The sequence below is a fragment of the Thermobia domestica genome, chromosome 7 (genome assembly GCF_964235325.1).
Source record: "Thermobia domestica chromosome 7, izTheDome1.hap1.1, whole genome shotgun sequence".
NCBI lineage: Eukaryota > Metazoa > Arthropoda > Insecta > Zygentoma > Lepismatidae > Thermobia > Thermobia domestica.
In genome coordinates, this window is record NC_137460.1 from 175,606,120 (window position 1) to 175,624,234 (window position 18,115).

Below are 18,115 nucleotides of genomic sequence, written 5' to 3' on the forward strand. Positions count from 1 at the left end.
ACGACAGCTGCTTTTAAATAATGTATATAGAGTAATCATAACAATACACAGTACTAGAAAAAATACTACAGTATATTTAATATATGTACCTTTTTCTTCCTAAAAACTAGTCTGGTACACTGAATTATTCGGATGGAAAACACAAACAAGCATAAACATCGAAATTAGTGCGCAGTTTATAGAAATTGGTATTGTAGCACACTCAGGGATGAATTCAGGGGGTAGCCCGGGGGAATCCCCCCCGAAGAAAATTCATTCCCCCCGGAGAAATCTCAAAATTTCAGTCACAAAATGTAGAAATTACTTCACCCAATTATTTGTTTTTCTTACGGTGCACATGCAGCCGAAATCCGATCTCTCAATATACATATAAATGACGCAGACCCATTCTATATAAATATGAGAAATGTAACATATAAGATAGAATACCAAAATAGTCAATAAAACCTGTATTTCTTATCACTATGACCGAGTTTGGCAGAACATGAAATTGTCAACTGTTGAAGAAAGGTTTGTATTTTAGTAGGTACTATACTCTCGCCCTATATTATATATTAGTAGGTAGCACTAGCATAGATTGAGATAGGAAACGAAAGATAGGGAAGATCTTTCGATCATTCCATATGATCTCTGATATAAGCAGATTTCAGTTCTTGAAAATGTACAGTTCTTGCATTATTTCAAATAGAGCGTCTAAATCCCATTTCTCGCATGGGAAGTAACAGACGTAAATGTGCTTTACGATTGTTAAAGTAAACACACATTTCTTTAACTAAAAATAAGTCAGTTAAAGGGTGAGATTCAGAGGGCGTCATTTAAAGGGATCAGGGAGGAACAGTTATCCCTCCTGGGTTAGAGATTTATACAGAATTTATCAATATAGTGAATGATTGCTAATGAAGATGACGAAGGAGGGGCAAGCGGGGCGGGCACCGAAGTAAGGGGCACATGATTGAGAGGGAAAAAGAAAAGAAAAGAAGGAAAGAAAAAAGAGAGGAATGAAACACATGTGCACATGTGGGCATGTGCACATATATAAAATAAAAGGAAAAAAGTAATAGAAAGTGCTCAAAATCAAGGAAAAGCAGGGTTTACTTTTTAAAATTTTCTCACCTTTCGCAGCTGGTCTGTCGACCTCACTCATATGTTCGGGGGTGCCGTCGTATACTCTCGCCCCAAGTGCTGATTTTCCACGACACGGATCTAATCCTACTGAAGATTTCGTAAACTAAACTATTGATGTGTATGCAATGAAGAAACCAAGGCTAATATAGCCTACTTGATTTAGAATCAGAAGTGTGAGAAAGAATTATTACTTTTTGTTAAGATATTCCTATGTATGTTTGTTTTAGGACAAAAAATATTTGAGTTAATTTAAATCTTTTTAAAAATTTCTACATTAATAACAAACAGTAAATATAGAAAAAAATAACTAAAATACCTACTGTAAATAGCAGTTAAAGTATAGTCTAAAATATTTTTGCCAGTCTTTATTTAATGTTTTAGATAAAATTAAATGATTGTTGTTGTTTTTTTTTTTAAATTGTAATCTCACATTGAGTATTTATCAGCAATTAGTTCCAATATTAGCTAAGATGTACATGTGAATGGAATTGTTAAATATGCTGCTTTCTTGCAAATATACAGAAAAACAAACCTCCCTCCCGAGGAGTTCACATTCACCCCGGGTGAAAATGTCTGAATTCAACACTGAGCACACTGAGTTATTCAGATTGAAAACAAGAAAAGCAAAATTATAAATTCAATAATTTATATACAGTTTATATGATTTTTTCAGCAGTGACAAATATTTTCTGTAGATACCTTTCGAAAAATAGCAAACCAGTTATTAAGAACACATTTATTCATGGTGGTTTATTCTAGACGTATGTCTTTTATTCTTTTTTGCACATATGAACATTCTAATTTTGTAGTAACTACCTTTTGTTAATGAGCTACAAGTGTTTCCCTCCGAGCAAAAGATGTTTTGAGAAAATCTTAAGGGAATTCATATCTCAAAACCTCCGCTACCTTTTTCCGGAATTACTAAAGCTCCCCACTGATGAAAGGAGCTGATATAGATAACGGTTTTTCGGAAACAGACCGGATAAACAAATACGTACAACCATTTCCTGAATTCCTGTATGTGCTTTCTCTTATTCGCATCTTCCTTCGCCACCAATTTGTTAGGGTAATGTTCTGGCCATTGACCTCCAAGAACAAATTGTGGGAATCTATGCTTCTCTGTCTCCAGTAACAAATACAGAACATTTGGCCCTCATATGGGAATACGAAAGAGTTAAGAAAATAACAAAACGTATTCGCGTGGCCACGATTCGCAGGTAAATTTATCATTATCAACATAGGATAAACATTGCATCAATGCGGCCAACTTCCAAGATAGACAGGTGGCCAACTTACAGAGTAATAAGTAACGAATCTCTTCGGAAAATGCAGGTTCAAGACAAACCAGGCCAAGATAAGCAGGTGGCCAAGTTGACAGGTTTTACTGTATTATTTTTCAATAGTATAAGAGTTAATATTCTCCAAACTTTTCTGGAGAAGTTTAGATACCATTTTATCTAGCAAGTTAGTGTGTATCCCATATTACTAAGATAAAGAAGAGTGTTGCAATCAATATATGTCAACGTCCAACTCGTTTACAGATATAAGTCTTATTTATCGTGAATAAGACATAATGGCACCATAACTATCCGCCAGCTGGACTTAGTTCCACGACCATGACTTGGCTACACAAATCTCTGCTATAGAATGGAAATAGAACGATACAATTACTCATAAATAAATAGTAACTTTGAATAGTACTCCAAATTATCACCAGTGCTCTTTCAGTAATCACCAGGGATAGGATAAATTATATTGTGGCAATTATAGAATGGTTAAAGATCAAAGTATCTGTCTGTCCAGATGGTCAATGGGCGTTAAGCTACTATATGATTGTAAACTCAAGCCTTCATTCCCGATAGTGAATTCCACTGAGGATTGTTGCATGTGTTTATTCTCCTTGAAGACATATAGCAAATTAGCAATTACCTAATATAAATAAAATAAATAGTTTGTTTGTCTGTGTGTCTGTCTGTCTGTTGCGGCCTGGTGACCAGGTGGGTGGACCGAGAGTTACTAAATTTGTTTCACGGGTACCTTGAACCAGGCCCCAGACCAAGACGAAGCGTTTTTCTATTTCAATTTCGAAACGGGGGGTCACCGGGGGATACCGAGACATGTAAAAATAATCCCAAAATGACCGATATGATCAATACTAGTATCGAATTCATAGTTTTCGCAGTTGCTGAGATGAATGGTGATATTCCACAGGTGTTGACTCTCAAATACTGCCCCCATACAAAGAATGAGTATTTCAACTATTATACAATATATATTAGTCATACTAGTCAACAAACATTTTTTATTATAGTTCTGCTTAAGAATTATATTATAACACGCATTTAAACTAACAGTATTCAGATATGACATTCACTCCTTTCATTCCTCACTCATTTGTAATTGATTCGAGCTCGAAGTAATATTCTAAATTGTCGATTCTTGCAGAAGATTAACTCTAAGATTCATGAAGCCATATACACATTTGATAGTTACACAGGTAATTGGAAGCATATAGTGACAGAATATGTCCAGATAAATACGGAGATAGATAGAAAAGATAATGTTGTGTTATAGAATAAAAGCTTAAAATATAAATATGTTTATTTAAAAATGTACACAACATACTAGTGTGTATATGCGAAACAGTTTTGTGATTAATAACTTAACTAATGTTTATATCAATGTTTATTATTACTATTATTATTATTATTATTATTATTATTATTATTATTATTATTATTATTATTATTATTATTATTATTATTATTATTATTATTATTTACCCCTTGCATGTCCTGTTCCGTAAGTTGTGCAATTACAGAGCTTAATTTGTCCGTCCATGATGCACTGTGTCATACATGCTGTGTAACTGTAGTAAGGAAATGCCCACATCTGCTCATTTTCATTTGGATATCTGCAATCACGAGACTCTATGGGAAGCTGAGAGACATCATCGTCCACAACTTCTTCAACAATTAAAGCTGTGAATTCTAATTTCTTAGCGTAAACCTGTGTTTCAAGGAACATAACAGATCCTGTGCCATTAAGCATAGGTAAATCATATTCTCCCACTATATAGTGCTAGAAAATGTAAATAAATACATAATTACTCTTTGATCTAAATACGATAAATAATACGTATGGATTATAAAAATTACAAGCCACCCTGTAGCACTTATCATTTGTATTGCATGTATTCTTTTTTAATAGGAAGGTATGAGATTTGCATTAATCTTCTAAAATTTCATATAAATTATATACTAGTGTTTAAAAACAATATATTATTAAATGTTAATATCATACCTTAAAATTATTTTCACACGCCAATTGAAGTGTAAAATGCTTTTCTTTTGAAACTTTAGAGCTAATATTATTTACAAATATAATAAACACATAATATATTGTCAGTTTTGAAACAATGTAAGACGCATCATTTTCGTTGTTTATACTCACATTCTTATTTGCTACATAAAAGATAAAACTACACAACAGCATTCAAGGTCAATGTATATAGAGTATTACAGGTAGCACATTTTCTGCTATCGAGAGAAAAAATTACCCAGAGTTCCTGCGCGATGTGACGTCAGGTGGAAGAGAGCGCGAAATAAATACATTATAATGCAATACAGTGCGAGGTGTTGATGCATCAAATTTTTAAAGTGTGTTGAGACAAAAATGAATAAAAATAATAATAACTGTGCTGTTGCCCAATGTCCCAATTGGGGAAAGAAGACTCTAGATATAATGTATCACCGTTTTCCAAAGAAATTGTCGGTACAACGAGAATGGGTTTCTCGGTGTAAACGTGCGGACAGAATCAATGTAAACAATGCACGTGTATGTTCTATTCATTTCTTACCCGAAGATTATGAGAGAGACTTACAACATGAGCTTCTTGGGCTACCTGTAAGAAAAAGACTCCGACCTGATGCAATTCCTTCTTTGCACATCCCAAATTGGCATGGAGATGAATATGTTGTTGAGAGCACTAGTACAACGAACAAAAGTAAACAGGTAAGAGAAAATAATTTATTTTTAAATGTACATAATTTAAAAGATATTTAAATACCTAGAGCCTGGGCGCCGATTCTGGGAACGGGAGATAAAGTATGGGCCCCAAGTTTGCTTGTTCCTTCCGAAACTGGATATATTTGCTTGCATTTAACATATCTCCTTGAACATCCTCCGCTCCCCAATAACCAAATCCGGGCTCGATTCCCGGCGGAAGCTCGTGTGGTTCGGATTCCACGTTAATCAATAGGTCCTGTCTCATATAGCCTTGCTACTGAAAGGGACGTTAAAATCAAAATCAACTCAACAACAATAATTTTACAGAATTCGGCACCCTTGGCTAGAGCTTCATTCCGTATCGGTCTGCATCAACGCAATGCAAAATTCACTTTTTAATTTGCGATATTTGATATCAGATCTGATTTTGCGCTATGAATCACTGATGCATATTTTGAGTTCGCGATCATTTTGGCTATATTGAACTAATACACAAATTGCCGTTGCGACCTGTAGCAGTAGCTCGGCATTATTTTAATTTTTACTTTTATTTATTTATTTATTTTTACAAAGACACACCATCACATGTTCTTAACACATATTTTGCGTTGCGTTGTGGTCAGAAATTTTCGCGAGGACTGATTCGAATAGCTGGAAATTTATTCCAGATAGGGGTTTCTCAAACTTTTCCACAGGCGTACCGCCAAAACATAATTATTATACTACCATAAGCCATATGTGCCACCGAAAGCGGTTCATGTACCAAATGTTGTACGCACACCACAGTTTGAGAAACCTTTATGTAGATTAAAGTTTTGACACATACGTAATTAGGAGGCACGTAAAGTCGAAAATATATTCCACTCTTTATCAAGGTGTGTCTTAATACTGTGTTCTAATAATAGGCCTATAATAAATCAGTAATATATTTAATATAGAGATTATAAGTAATACAAATGAAATTATGTCATTATATTGTACAGAAAGCATTACCAAAGTTGTATATTAAAAAAACAATAACTGTGTGATATTTCTAATTCCGGGGGCCGCGGTGGCTCAGTGGTACAGCGTTCACCTCTGGTGCTTGGGGTCTCGGCTTTGATCCCAGCCCCCGCCAAGTGAACTTTGTGGTGGACAAACACCGTGTGCGTGGGTTTCCTCGGGGTTGTCCCGTTTCCTCCTACTTTCTTCATTCCACCATTTCATTCATTACTCATCATCACCGTCTCCTTTAGCCTCACCGACATAACCGTGGAACGTAAAACTCAATGATTTAATTTCATTTCATTTTTCTAATTCCGAACGCTGGATATAGAAAATACGTATTTCCCTGTTCTTTTTTAAAATTTTATTTTAATGTTACTCTTGATCATGAATAAATGGGAATCTAGAGTTGTCCTGGACGAGATCTACACGAAACCTGGATTTAACAGCTATCGCACGCGTCACGAGTTTTTTTTTTAAATTTATTTATGGGGGAGATGTAGGCTATATGTAATTAGCCAAAGCAAACATTGCGTGAATGCGATTAAAAAGTTTGAGTGAGGACTCGACTGTCCACGCATCGATGCTGTCTGTATACGTAGGCCATACGAAAAAAATCGAGCTTGAATGAAAAATTGAGGAATCAGACCATTTTTTTCGCTAGTTGTAATTTTAAAAGCACGGAGTGTAAAGCATATAGATCTCCAAGTAAATTAAGGACGTCATGAATGCATATTGGTATTTTGTGAGCCCGGTATCCTGCTATGGTAATATTGTATTTTAACTGCAGTGACGTAAATTGGAACTTTTCCTGCGGCACGAACATTCCCCGCAGAAGAAAATTTGAAGTTGGTCCCCTAGGAAAATATAAAATTTGGGCCTACCTAAATTTTAAAAGCTCAATAAACATTGTAATTAGTTATAAGTGCCCAAGTTCGTATTTTACTGAAGTAGAGCCCATATTGCATTTATGCTTTACTTAGAAACGTATATTGGGGCAGCAGCAACATTCTAAATTATTTTCAGTTCTTTTGGAAATAGCATGATAGGCGCATCCCATCTTTTACTAGTTCATTTGACGAAACAATATTTGACACAAATATATATTATTTCTGGGGGATCCTAATCATAACCAATTTACTGAAATTGACCCAAAACATGTTTTCTTTACCTTTTTTCCTTCGTTTCGAATTTTTTTTTTTTTTTTTACTTGGATGTGATAAATAGGGAACGGAACTTCATGTGCTAAAAACTCAGAAATATTTATTTACTTATGTGCTATAAATTTTGAAAATATGTGATAAAATTAGAAAAATATGTGACAAAAATAAAAAATATTTGGCAACAGAAACTTAAATATTACGTGTATTGTGAACATCTTAAATTCAGTTTTGAAATGTTTACCTTCTAGCGAGCTATTCTTTAGACTACCATAATTTTCTACAAGTTCTTCACTGTAAATTTGTGATGATTATCCCTAAAAAGCACCTTATATTGCGAGAAAGATCGCTCCACGTCACAAGAAACACTTTTCACATATTTGAAACACGAAATTTCACTAACTCTGATATTGGCCACACCTTTCTTCACCTTTTTTCCCTTCCAAAACACCTGCAATTTTACACAATGTTTCAAAACTTAGGTTTCTTTCAAAAATGTTTGTAAATTTAGACAATGGCACTTGTCCGTTAGCAACAGGAAGTTCTATCAGTTTCGTTTCTATTATGTGGATTTCACCCACTGAAGCTGACAATACATTGGATGAAGATTCAAGCTTTTCTATAGAACGAGAAAGAAAGGACAGGTTTGTTGAAATGAATGCTAACTCGAGTTTTACGGATGGATTTTTTAACAGTTTTTGCAGAATTTCTATGGACGATGCTTCGTCTTTGTCGAGATCATTTACGACAAATACGAATTGTTCAAAGTTTTGGGTATAATACTCAACGGCATTCAACCAAGTGCCCCATAGTGTAACTACAGGAGCGGTTGGAAGAGGAATCCCAGAATATTTTTTATTAAAAATGTCTTTCGCTTAGGTGACTTGGTAAAAATTTTCTTTCCATTTGAAACTATGTAGTCTATCGACCTAGGGACTCTTATATTTTCACATATTCTATGCAACGCATGAGCCACACAGGTAGCATGCACCCTTTTGGGGTAGCTAACGGCAAGGCCTATTGCAGCTTATTTCATGTAAGCTGCAGCATCTGTAACAAGAACATTGTCAAATTTTATGCCTTCTGGCCACAAGTTGCATTGCTTCGTTGAAAAGCCTTGCTATCGTTACATGTGTAACAGCAGATAGCTCTTTACACACTAGTAAATAATTTTTCGTCAACACAGTTTCATCACCATTACTTAGCACTCCTAAAATCACGTTTCCCACTTTTTTACCACTGGAGTCTGTAGTTTCGTCCATACATACCCAAATATTTTGATGCGCACATTCCGAGCGAATATGTTGTAAAGTTTGCTCGTAACACCTGTGCAGATAAGTTTTTCGCAATGTTGATTCGTCAGGCGGTTCGAAGTTCGTATATTTCACGAGAAACTTTCGTAATTCAGGGTTCTTTAATTTGAACAGTGGAATATCTGCGGATACAAAAGCTCTGCACAAATCCATTGAACAAGTGGACAATTTTGACGGTTTACCAGAATTAGACACAATTGGCTGACAGATAAATGCCTGTCTCCTGCTCAAACGTGAATCAGCAACAATATGCTTTTTGCTCTCCGAATGCTGCTTAATTTGTGAACGTTGGTCAGCCGCGACAGATTTACCACACAGTTGGCCAAATAGCACTTTGTCATCGGTAGAAGATACATCTTTATATTCATCACAGAACTTCTGCAAACGAGATGAAACACTTGCTTTTATTTTAGGCATTTTACAGTAAGGAAATACATACACTGTGCTGAAGCACCACTTAGAATAGAATAAAAGTAGATGTCCCGGCGTATAGACGGCCGAGTCAGCAAAAAATTATCTTGTTTTCCTAGAAATCGATATCATTTCCTGGAATTGGGAGGCAAGTTTCGACAAGCCTTTAGTTGTTATGTTCATAGCCTTTTACGGCTACGAAAATTTTGGTGATGGGAACCCGCTGTTGCTATGCTCATAGTCTTGGACGCCTAACATAAGTGTTCTCATCTTATATTGTCTAGTTATTTGAACCCCCCGTCACCCCTTACTCCTCCTGGAAAGCCAAAGAGCATAAGCGATTTAGCGCCTTGGTCCTATTCCCACGAAATGTCTGTAGGTTATGAACTGAAAGCATGATATTCAAATGATCGAAGCTTCTCAGCAGATTGTATGAAATTGGTCTTAGTTGCTAAGGTAAATGTTATATTTCATTATTTTTTTTAAAAAAACGTGGGATTGGAAACAATATATGAGTCTCATAACGAAACACATACCCATGCAAAATCGTGTTGCTTAGCTCCTTGGTCCTATTCCCACAAAGTGTCTGTAGATTATGAACCGAAGACGTGATATTCAAATGATCAAAGCTTCTCACGAAATTGATTTAGTTGCTAAGGTAAATATTGTATTTCACGATTTTTTTAAATACGTGGGATAAGAAACAATATATGAGTCTCATAACGAAACACATACCCATCCCGCAGACCTCCTGCGAATGGATTCCATTGATTGAGCATATTCTAATAGCGGAAGCTTCTCATAGCATATCATATTGTTTAAAAACGTAGGATGTGAAATGTGTTATATGGATATTCACATGATGATGTCTGTTATGACAAGTAATTAAAATCACTTATGTAGAGAAATTAAAGATCAGATTATGCCAAATGAACTTGCTGCTTATGTTAAAGCCGTGACGAGAAATTGCAATATAACATATTCCCATAGCCCAAAAAACTACGTCAACGAAATTTAGAATTGAAATACAGTCCCATATAGATACCTGTATAAACAAAATTAAACATGACTTTCCCAAGTCTTGATGTGAAAGATTTTATTTTATTTATTGAAATCATAACGAGATATGTTTTCGATTATGGTAGGCATGATCGAACTTGTTATGACATGTTTTGTGTAAGGCAAACACGCGCGCGCGCGCGAGCGTGTGTGTGTATGTGTGAGTTTGTATACAGAGAACATTTGTGATTCAGTGTAAACGTGTGTGTGTAGATCCTCTTCAAAGTAAAAACTTTCACTTCATATTTGTAATAGTGATTTTGTGTGTGTCTTTGTGCGTGGTTGACTAGAGCTATGAATAAGTGTTATCATAAGACGATTTTATTAAATTAGGCAAGTAAAAATATATTATTAAAAATATTACGGTCTATGATTATTCCTGAAAGAATAAAACAATATGTTAGGTCTTCATTTAACTATAAATGTACTTCAGACAGTGTATTTTCTTTGCGTTTCCGTGTTTGATAGAGATGAAATTCTAACGTTAGAAACACATACATATAAGCGAGTTTGTATAATGCTTCTGTTCGCTGTACGTTGATTTCTGAGAAAATGATAAGATGGAATTCTTGAATGTTTTCTGACTCGCATTGCAATTAGATATCAGCTGACGCAAGAAATGTCTGTAGACTTGGTGTTTTAATTTTGATAATGAGCTAAGATCCAACGAGAAAAACAATGAAATGAAATCTGAGTTTTTCGTCCCACTCTTATGACGATTAGGCTAATGGGAAATCTTTAAGTTTTACGTCCCACAGTTATGTCGGCTATGCTATTGGAGACGGTGATAATGAGAAATGAATGAAATGTTGGAAAGGAGATAGTGGGAGGAAATTCACGTACACGGTGTTCGTCCCCATAATTTTTGGGGTCGCTGGGTTCAATGATGATACTCTGAACTCAATAACACATCATCTAAGGAGGTTAAGGTTGGGGGGTCTCCAGGGTTGATATCGAGACACGTAAAAATAATTTAAAATGAACAATACTGGTGTCAAATACATAGTTCTCGGGGTCCCTGTGTTCAAAGATGATACTCTGAACTGAATAACACATCATCTAAGGGGTTAAAGTAGGAGGTCTCCAGGGTTGATATCGAGACACGTAAAAATAATTTAAAATGAACGATATTAGTGTCAAATACATAGTTTTCGGGGTCGCTGTGTTCAATGATGATACTCTGAACTGAATAACACATCATCTAAGGGGGTTGATGTTTTGGGGTCTCCAGGGTTGATATCAAGACACGTAAAAATAATTTAAAATGAACGATATTAGTGTCAAATACATAGTTTTCGGGGTCGCTGTGTTCAATGATGATACTCTGAACTCAATAACACGTCATCTAAGGGGTTAAAGTTGGGGGTTTCCAGGGTTGATGTCGAGAAACGTAAAAATAACTTAAAATGAACAATATTAGTGTCAAATACATAGTTTTTGGGATCGCTGTGTTCAATGATGATACTCTGAACTGAATAACACATCATTTAAGGGGTTAAAGTTGGGGTGGGGTCTCCAGGGTTGATATCGAGACACGTAAAAATAATTTAAAATGAACAATATTAGTGTGAAATACATAGTTTTCGGGGTCGCTGTGTTGAATAATAATACTCTGAACTCAATAACACATCATCTAAGAGGGTTGATGTTGGAGGGTCTCCAGGGTTGATATCGAGACACGTAAAAATTATTTTAAAATGAACGATAATACCGAAGAAAAAGAAGAAGAAAGAGATGCAGCTAGTGAAATTCAAATTGCAGAAGAAAAAGAAGAATATGAAGAAGAAGAAGAAGAAGAAGAAGAACTATTAGAAATATTGGAAAGTGCAAATAATAGAATGATAACAGAAGAAGAAGAAGAGGAAGCATCCGACCGTATTGCTCAAATTAAAAAATGGTTACAAGAAGGAGCAAAAGAAGAAAACGTCGAAGAAAGAACAAAAGAAGAAAAAGAAGAATTGCTAAATCTAACGTTCTCCCAAATAATAGGAGATACTTAGAATGAGGAAGAGAAGACAGAAGAAGATGAGTTCTACGAAACTGAACTAGAAAAATGGATTACCAATTTATTTCCTAATCCAGAAAAAGAAGAACAACAACAAGAAATAATATATCCAACAATTATGGAAATATTAGCTGAGGCTAATACAGAACATACAGAAATAGAGATCGATTTAGACGAAATAGAAAAAAGAATAGACGAGTTGTTATCCGTATTTGAAGCAGAACGAAACTCAAATGTACAAGTAGGATTTGGAAATAACAGCCGTAATGATGAAAACAACTTTCATATAATAGAAGAACGCAGAAGACAATACAGAAGATACAATATGGAGGGTACAATGCTAAGATTCCGTTTAGCCCCCGTGCGTGCAGGTGAAAATCCTTTTACTGCAATTGAAACAAGTCTACGTGCTTTAATAGATTATTTGCTACGTGATGTGGACCAGCACGATTACGTAGGAATAACAACCTCAAATGAGAGAGAAGGACACCGCCCTTTTTGGTTATCGTTCAGAGTAGCAAGAAATCTCTCAGCAGAAGTTCTATGGACAAGTTATTAGAAAGTACTGCAAAGTAATGCGGCTTTTTCTATAAATGAAGATTGCATCGTGAATTTTCATCATGTACGCAATGCGAGAGGACAAGGAGGATTGAAACAACATGTTATGAATACTGAGGAATATGTAAAGGCAAAACGTGGTATTATCACAATTAAGAATAAAGGCACAAGATGTTTAGCACATGCAATTGTAGTTGCCATAGGACTGAAAAAATACAAGGGAAGAAATCAAACTGAGTACAATAGATATGTAAAACATCAAAGTAAATATATCATAGAAAAAAAGCAGAAGAACTGTGTGAAGCTGCCGATGTAGATATTAGTCATGGTGGTGGAATTCCTGAAATACGTAAATTTCAGGATTATTTAAAGGATTATAAAATTACAGTATATAGGGGCTTTTCAGGAAGTGATGTCATGTTTGAAGCACCACCAAGTGATAATGAAAGAACACCTTTAAACTTACTATTTGTAGATAACCATTACAACGTCATTGAAAGCTTGACAGCATGTTTTAGCTGTAATTTTTATTGCGAAAGCTGTCATAAGAAATATGAAAAAAGCATGAACATTTGAAACATTGTACAGCTGTATGTTTTCGTTGTCATCAGAAGCCACCATGTGACTTTAAAGAAACCCATATTACATGCAATGATTGTAATCGAGAATTTTATGGCCAGTCATGCTATGACTATCACAAGTCAGCGCCGTATCAAAATGGAAAGCCTTTATGTTCCATTGTGAAATGTTGTGCCCAGTGTTTGAAAATTTATGTAGTGAAAGAAAAACGTTCTCACGTATGTGGAGAAACTTATTGCAGCATTTGGTATGATATAGTACCACCCAATCATGAATGTTACATGAAAGTGAATGAAAGAAGAAAATAAAAAAAGTCAATGAAAAAATTATCATGGAGAAGAAAGCTATGATTGTGTTTTATGATATTGAATGCACACAAGATACGAAAATAGAAGAGGAGGACGCAAACATATATGAGCATATACCTAATGTCTTGGTTAGTCAGCATACATGTTACAGATGTTATGAAGACAACGACATCAAAAATAATTGTATCGTTTGTGGAAAACGAGAAAATATATTTCACGGAGAAAATGTAATAGAAGACTTTCTAAAACATCTTGAACAACGTCGTCCAAACATTAAATCAGTAACATGTGTAGCCCATAATTCTAAGGGCTATGATGCACATTTCATCATTAAGACCATGGTTGAGAAGATGAATTGGACTCCAGAAGTAATCATGAATGGAGCGAAAATTCTATCTCTTAAAATAGGGAACGTAACATTCATTGATTCACTAAGCTTTCTTCCTATGCCCTTAAGTAAATTAAGTGGTGCATTTGGTCTTCAATCGTGCAAAGAATATTTCCCACACGTTTTCAATCGACGTGAGAACCAAACATATGAAGGTACACTTCCAGACACTAGATATTATGGAGCAGATACCATGAAAGTAAACGAAAGACGAGACGAGTTTCTCCAATGGTATACTGAACATCGAAACGATACCTTTAAAATGAAAGAAGAACTCATCAAATATTGTGTACAAGATGTTGAAGTATTACCCCAAGCATGTATTTCCTTTATGAATACATTTGAATCTGAAACAAATATAAATCCCTTACTTGAATGCATTAAAATCGCCAGTGCATGTAATTTGGTATATCGTAGATATTTCTTAAAGGAAAATACGATTGGTATTATACCAAAGAACGGGTATCGATGGAGAGATGTCCAATCAGTTGAAGCAGTACAATGGATAGCTTGGGAAGAGAAAACAAGAAACATACAAATTACCAAAGCTGCTCGTAGTAAGGAAAAATGAATTGCATCAATGAAAGTAGATGGTGTATGGACAGATCCCAACACAGGAAGAATACACGTGTGGGAATATGACGGCGATTGGGTCCATGGATATATCTACTGTTACCCTAACGACAGAGATAAACCCATCATTAACAATGCTACAGATACCATGGAATTTCGATATGAAGCAACAAAGAAGAAAATTCAAAAATTAAAAGATTGTGGCTGTTAAGTGCATGAAATATTGGGGTGTGTATTAAAAAATGGCAGGAAATGAAGAGATGAAGAAGTATGTTAGTAATCATCCGTATACAAAGAAAACACAATTAAATCCTCGTGACGCTTTTCATGCAGGACGTGTGAATGCCATACGTTTTTATCATAAAGCACAAGAATCTGAAGGAGAAACCATTGATTATAAAGATGTTATTTCGTTGTACCCATATATCTCTAAGACTAAAAAGTTTCCAATTCGTCCTCCTACTATCTATCTGCCAGGAGATTCAAATATTCCCACTATTGAAGAAGTTGAAGGATTAGTTAAACTAAGTATTCTACCTCCAAAAAATCTCTTACTCGCAGTTCTTCCTTACAAATCAAATGATAGATTGATGTTTCCACTTTGTCTTACATGTTTTGATGAATTAAACCAGTCATCTTGAAATCACAGCGATGAAGACAGAGTTCTACATGGTACATGGGTAGCAGATGGAGTAAGAAAAGCGTTAGAAAAAGGATAAAAAATAATAGATATTCATGAAATTTGGGCATATGATGTTGTTCAATATGATGAAGAAACAAAAAGTGGCGGCTTATTTGCAAAGTACATAAACACCTTCCTGAAAGCAAAAACGGAAGCTAGTGGATGGCCAGCATGGTGTGAAACAGATGAGCTAAGCAGAAGTACATTCAGCAATTTTATGAAAAGGAAGGAATACGTCTCGATGAAAATAAAATTCAACATAATCCAGCACTTAGGAGTTTAGCTAAATTAATGTAAAATTCATTTTGGGGGAAATTTGGACAACGTGAGAACATGGGGCATGTAAGCATTATTAATGATCCAAAGGAATTATATGAGAAATTAACATCTCATGATATAGACGTTCATCAAATATTTCCAGTAAATGATGATATGATATATGTATATTGGCAATAAGCAGATGAAGTTCCTGTTTCACTACCAACAGTAAACGTCGTCATAGCCGCATACACAACAGCACAAGCAAGATTAGAATTGTACAAGTATTTAGATCAACTGCAAAAAAGAGTATTGTATTTTGATACAGATTCAGTCATTTATACGCAAAAACCTGGTGAAACTACAATACCAACTGGTGACTTTTTAGGCGATTAAACAAATGAAGTACTCGAGTATGGTAAAGAGGCCTATATTTCAGAATACGTCTCGGCTGGACCCAAGAACTATGGATTACGTTTTTTTGATCCCAGTACGAAGGAGTTTCAAGTATGCAAGATACGGGGCTTTTCATTAAACTATGAATCTTCAAAACACCTAAATTTTGATGTAATGAAGAAAATGATAGTAGCTAATGAAGAGGATGCGGAAGAAGAAGAAGAAGAATCTTGTCCCACTGAAGTCAAAATTACCAATGAGAAAAAAAATTGCCGTAGGAAAGACCATACTATTGTCAGCATGCCCGAAACAAAAATTTATAAGATAAATTATATTAAACGACGTATTAAACGAAATTCATATGATACTCTTCCATATGGCTAGACTACTTCCAACAAAAGAAGAAGATAAATGTAATAAGGCCCTTTATAAATATATGTATGAAGAAAGAATGATCATACTATGGACACGACGTGGAAACATCCCTTTTCATGTATTGTTGCCGGACCAAGTGGATGTGGAAAAAATTCCTTTGTAATACGATTCCTGTCCAATTTATCACGTATGGTTAATACATCGTTTCGTCATATTTATTGGTACTCTGCAGAATGGCAAAATGCATACAGAGAAATTTCGACAAAAGTACAATTTATTGAAGGATTACCTCGAACAAAAGACTTTTTACCTGAAACTGGACCACATCTTATTATTAATGATGATCAAATGTGTGAAGTGAACCGCAATGTAGTTGATTTCTTTACAAAGGGTTATCATCATAGCAATCTTAGTGTACTATTTATTACACAAAACATGTTTCATCAGGGAAAAGGAAGCAGAGATATGAGCTTGAATTGTTCTTATCTCGTATTATTTAAAAATCCAAGAGATAAATCACAAATTAAACATTTGAGTTATCAACTAACTCCTGAGAATCCAAAATTTCTTCAAGAAAGTTTCAACGACGCAACAAAGTTACCATATGGATATTTGTTTATTGATTTAAAACAGGATACACCAGATGAACTTCGTTTTCAAACAAATATCTTTCCTGGTGATATTTATCATTACGTTTATGTTCCAACGAAATAGAAGATGTGCTTATAATGTTTGTTTTAAACTGTGTTTCTTCATTCTGACAATATGTCTCCAAGAGTAAAACACGGAGATCTTCGTACGCTGAGCAAATCAAATCCTAAATTACGTAAAGCTATACTGGCCAATGCAGACTCTTCAGTGATTCGAAGTATTTGCGAATGTTGTTATAATGTATTAAAAGGGAATGCACCTCCTACAAAGACACAGAAAGCAAGATTAAAGCGATACAAGAGGACGCCTCGATATCTTGTGAAGAAAGGAAACTCCATTCAAAAGAAGAAGAAGCATTTATTAGTGCAGCAGCAGGGTGGATTCCTACCGGCATTATTAGCTCCTATTTTAACTGGTACATTATCAAGTTTACTATTCCGTTTGTACAATGGAACACGCAAAGAAGATGATTTTAGTTCCACCTGAAGTTCTGAATCGTATACAAACACCATCATCATCATCATCATCAGCCCTGGAGAAACGTGAATCTAATTTAGATCAAGAAATGCAAGAGATTTTACAGTTATCATCGCTTAGTTTTGAAGAAAAGTGGAATCAGTATAATAATATTCTTCAAAAATATTTACATTTAATACGAAAACAAGAACTTGTGACACTTTCAATTACGTCAACTAAATCAGAGAAGCCTGAAACAGAAGAAGAAATATTATTATCTATAACCAAAATGTTTCGTAAAAGAGCTGAATGACTACTACATAGAATGAAACATGATGATAATATCACGTGGGAAAATAAAGGAACTGTTTACATCAGAGGTGATAAACTAGAAGGATCTCACATTGTAGATTTAATTTCTGATGTGTCGCAACCCCGGAAACACACAAATCCACCTGGATGGGAGAAATTTTGTAATTATTTATCTTCTAATAACACACCTCAAGAACTTATTGGAAATCCAAAACGTTTGTCATATATTTTACGACGAACTAAAGCATCACCAACAGCATCATCGTCAAGGGAAATAATACCTCTGAAATCGTTTCCAGAAGACGACGAAGAAGCAGAAGAAAAGGAAAAAGTAGTATCTCCTATAAGGAAAAGGAAACGTGCCTGTAAACATCCAGTATGGTCAAGATGGAAACCGTAAACAAACAGTTAAGCAAGATTTACTACAACCCTTCACATCCTGCCTCGTTTTCAACTGTTAAAAAATTGTGGATAGCTACAAACAAGAAAATTCCTATACATTGTATAAGAAGAT

General features: G+C 35.0%; 1 protein-coding gene across 3 annotated transcripts in view; it reads right to left on the minus strand.

The window, feature by feature from the left end:
• The window catches only part of LOC145690578 (uncharacterized), a 622,228-nt gene that overhangs the window by 210,857 nt on the left and 393,256 nt on the right, over positions 1–18,115 (minus strand). For all 3 annotated transcript variants that reach the window (XM_081765603.1, XM_081765604.1, XM_081765605.1), the window contains exon 11: positions 3,909–4,206. In XM_081765603.1, the coding sequence (XP_081621729.1) occupies positions 3,909–4,206 (298 nt within the window). The remainder of the gene's footprint in view (positions 1–3,908; positions 4,207–18,115) is intronic.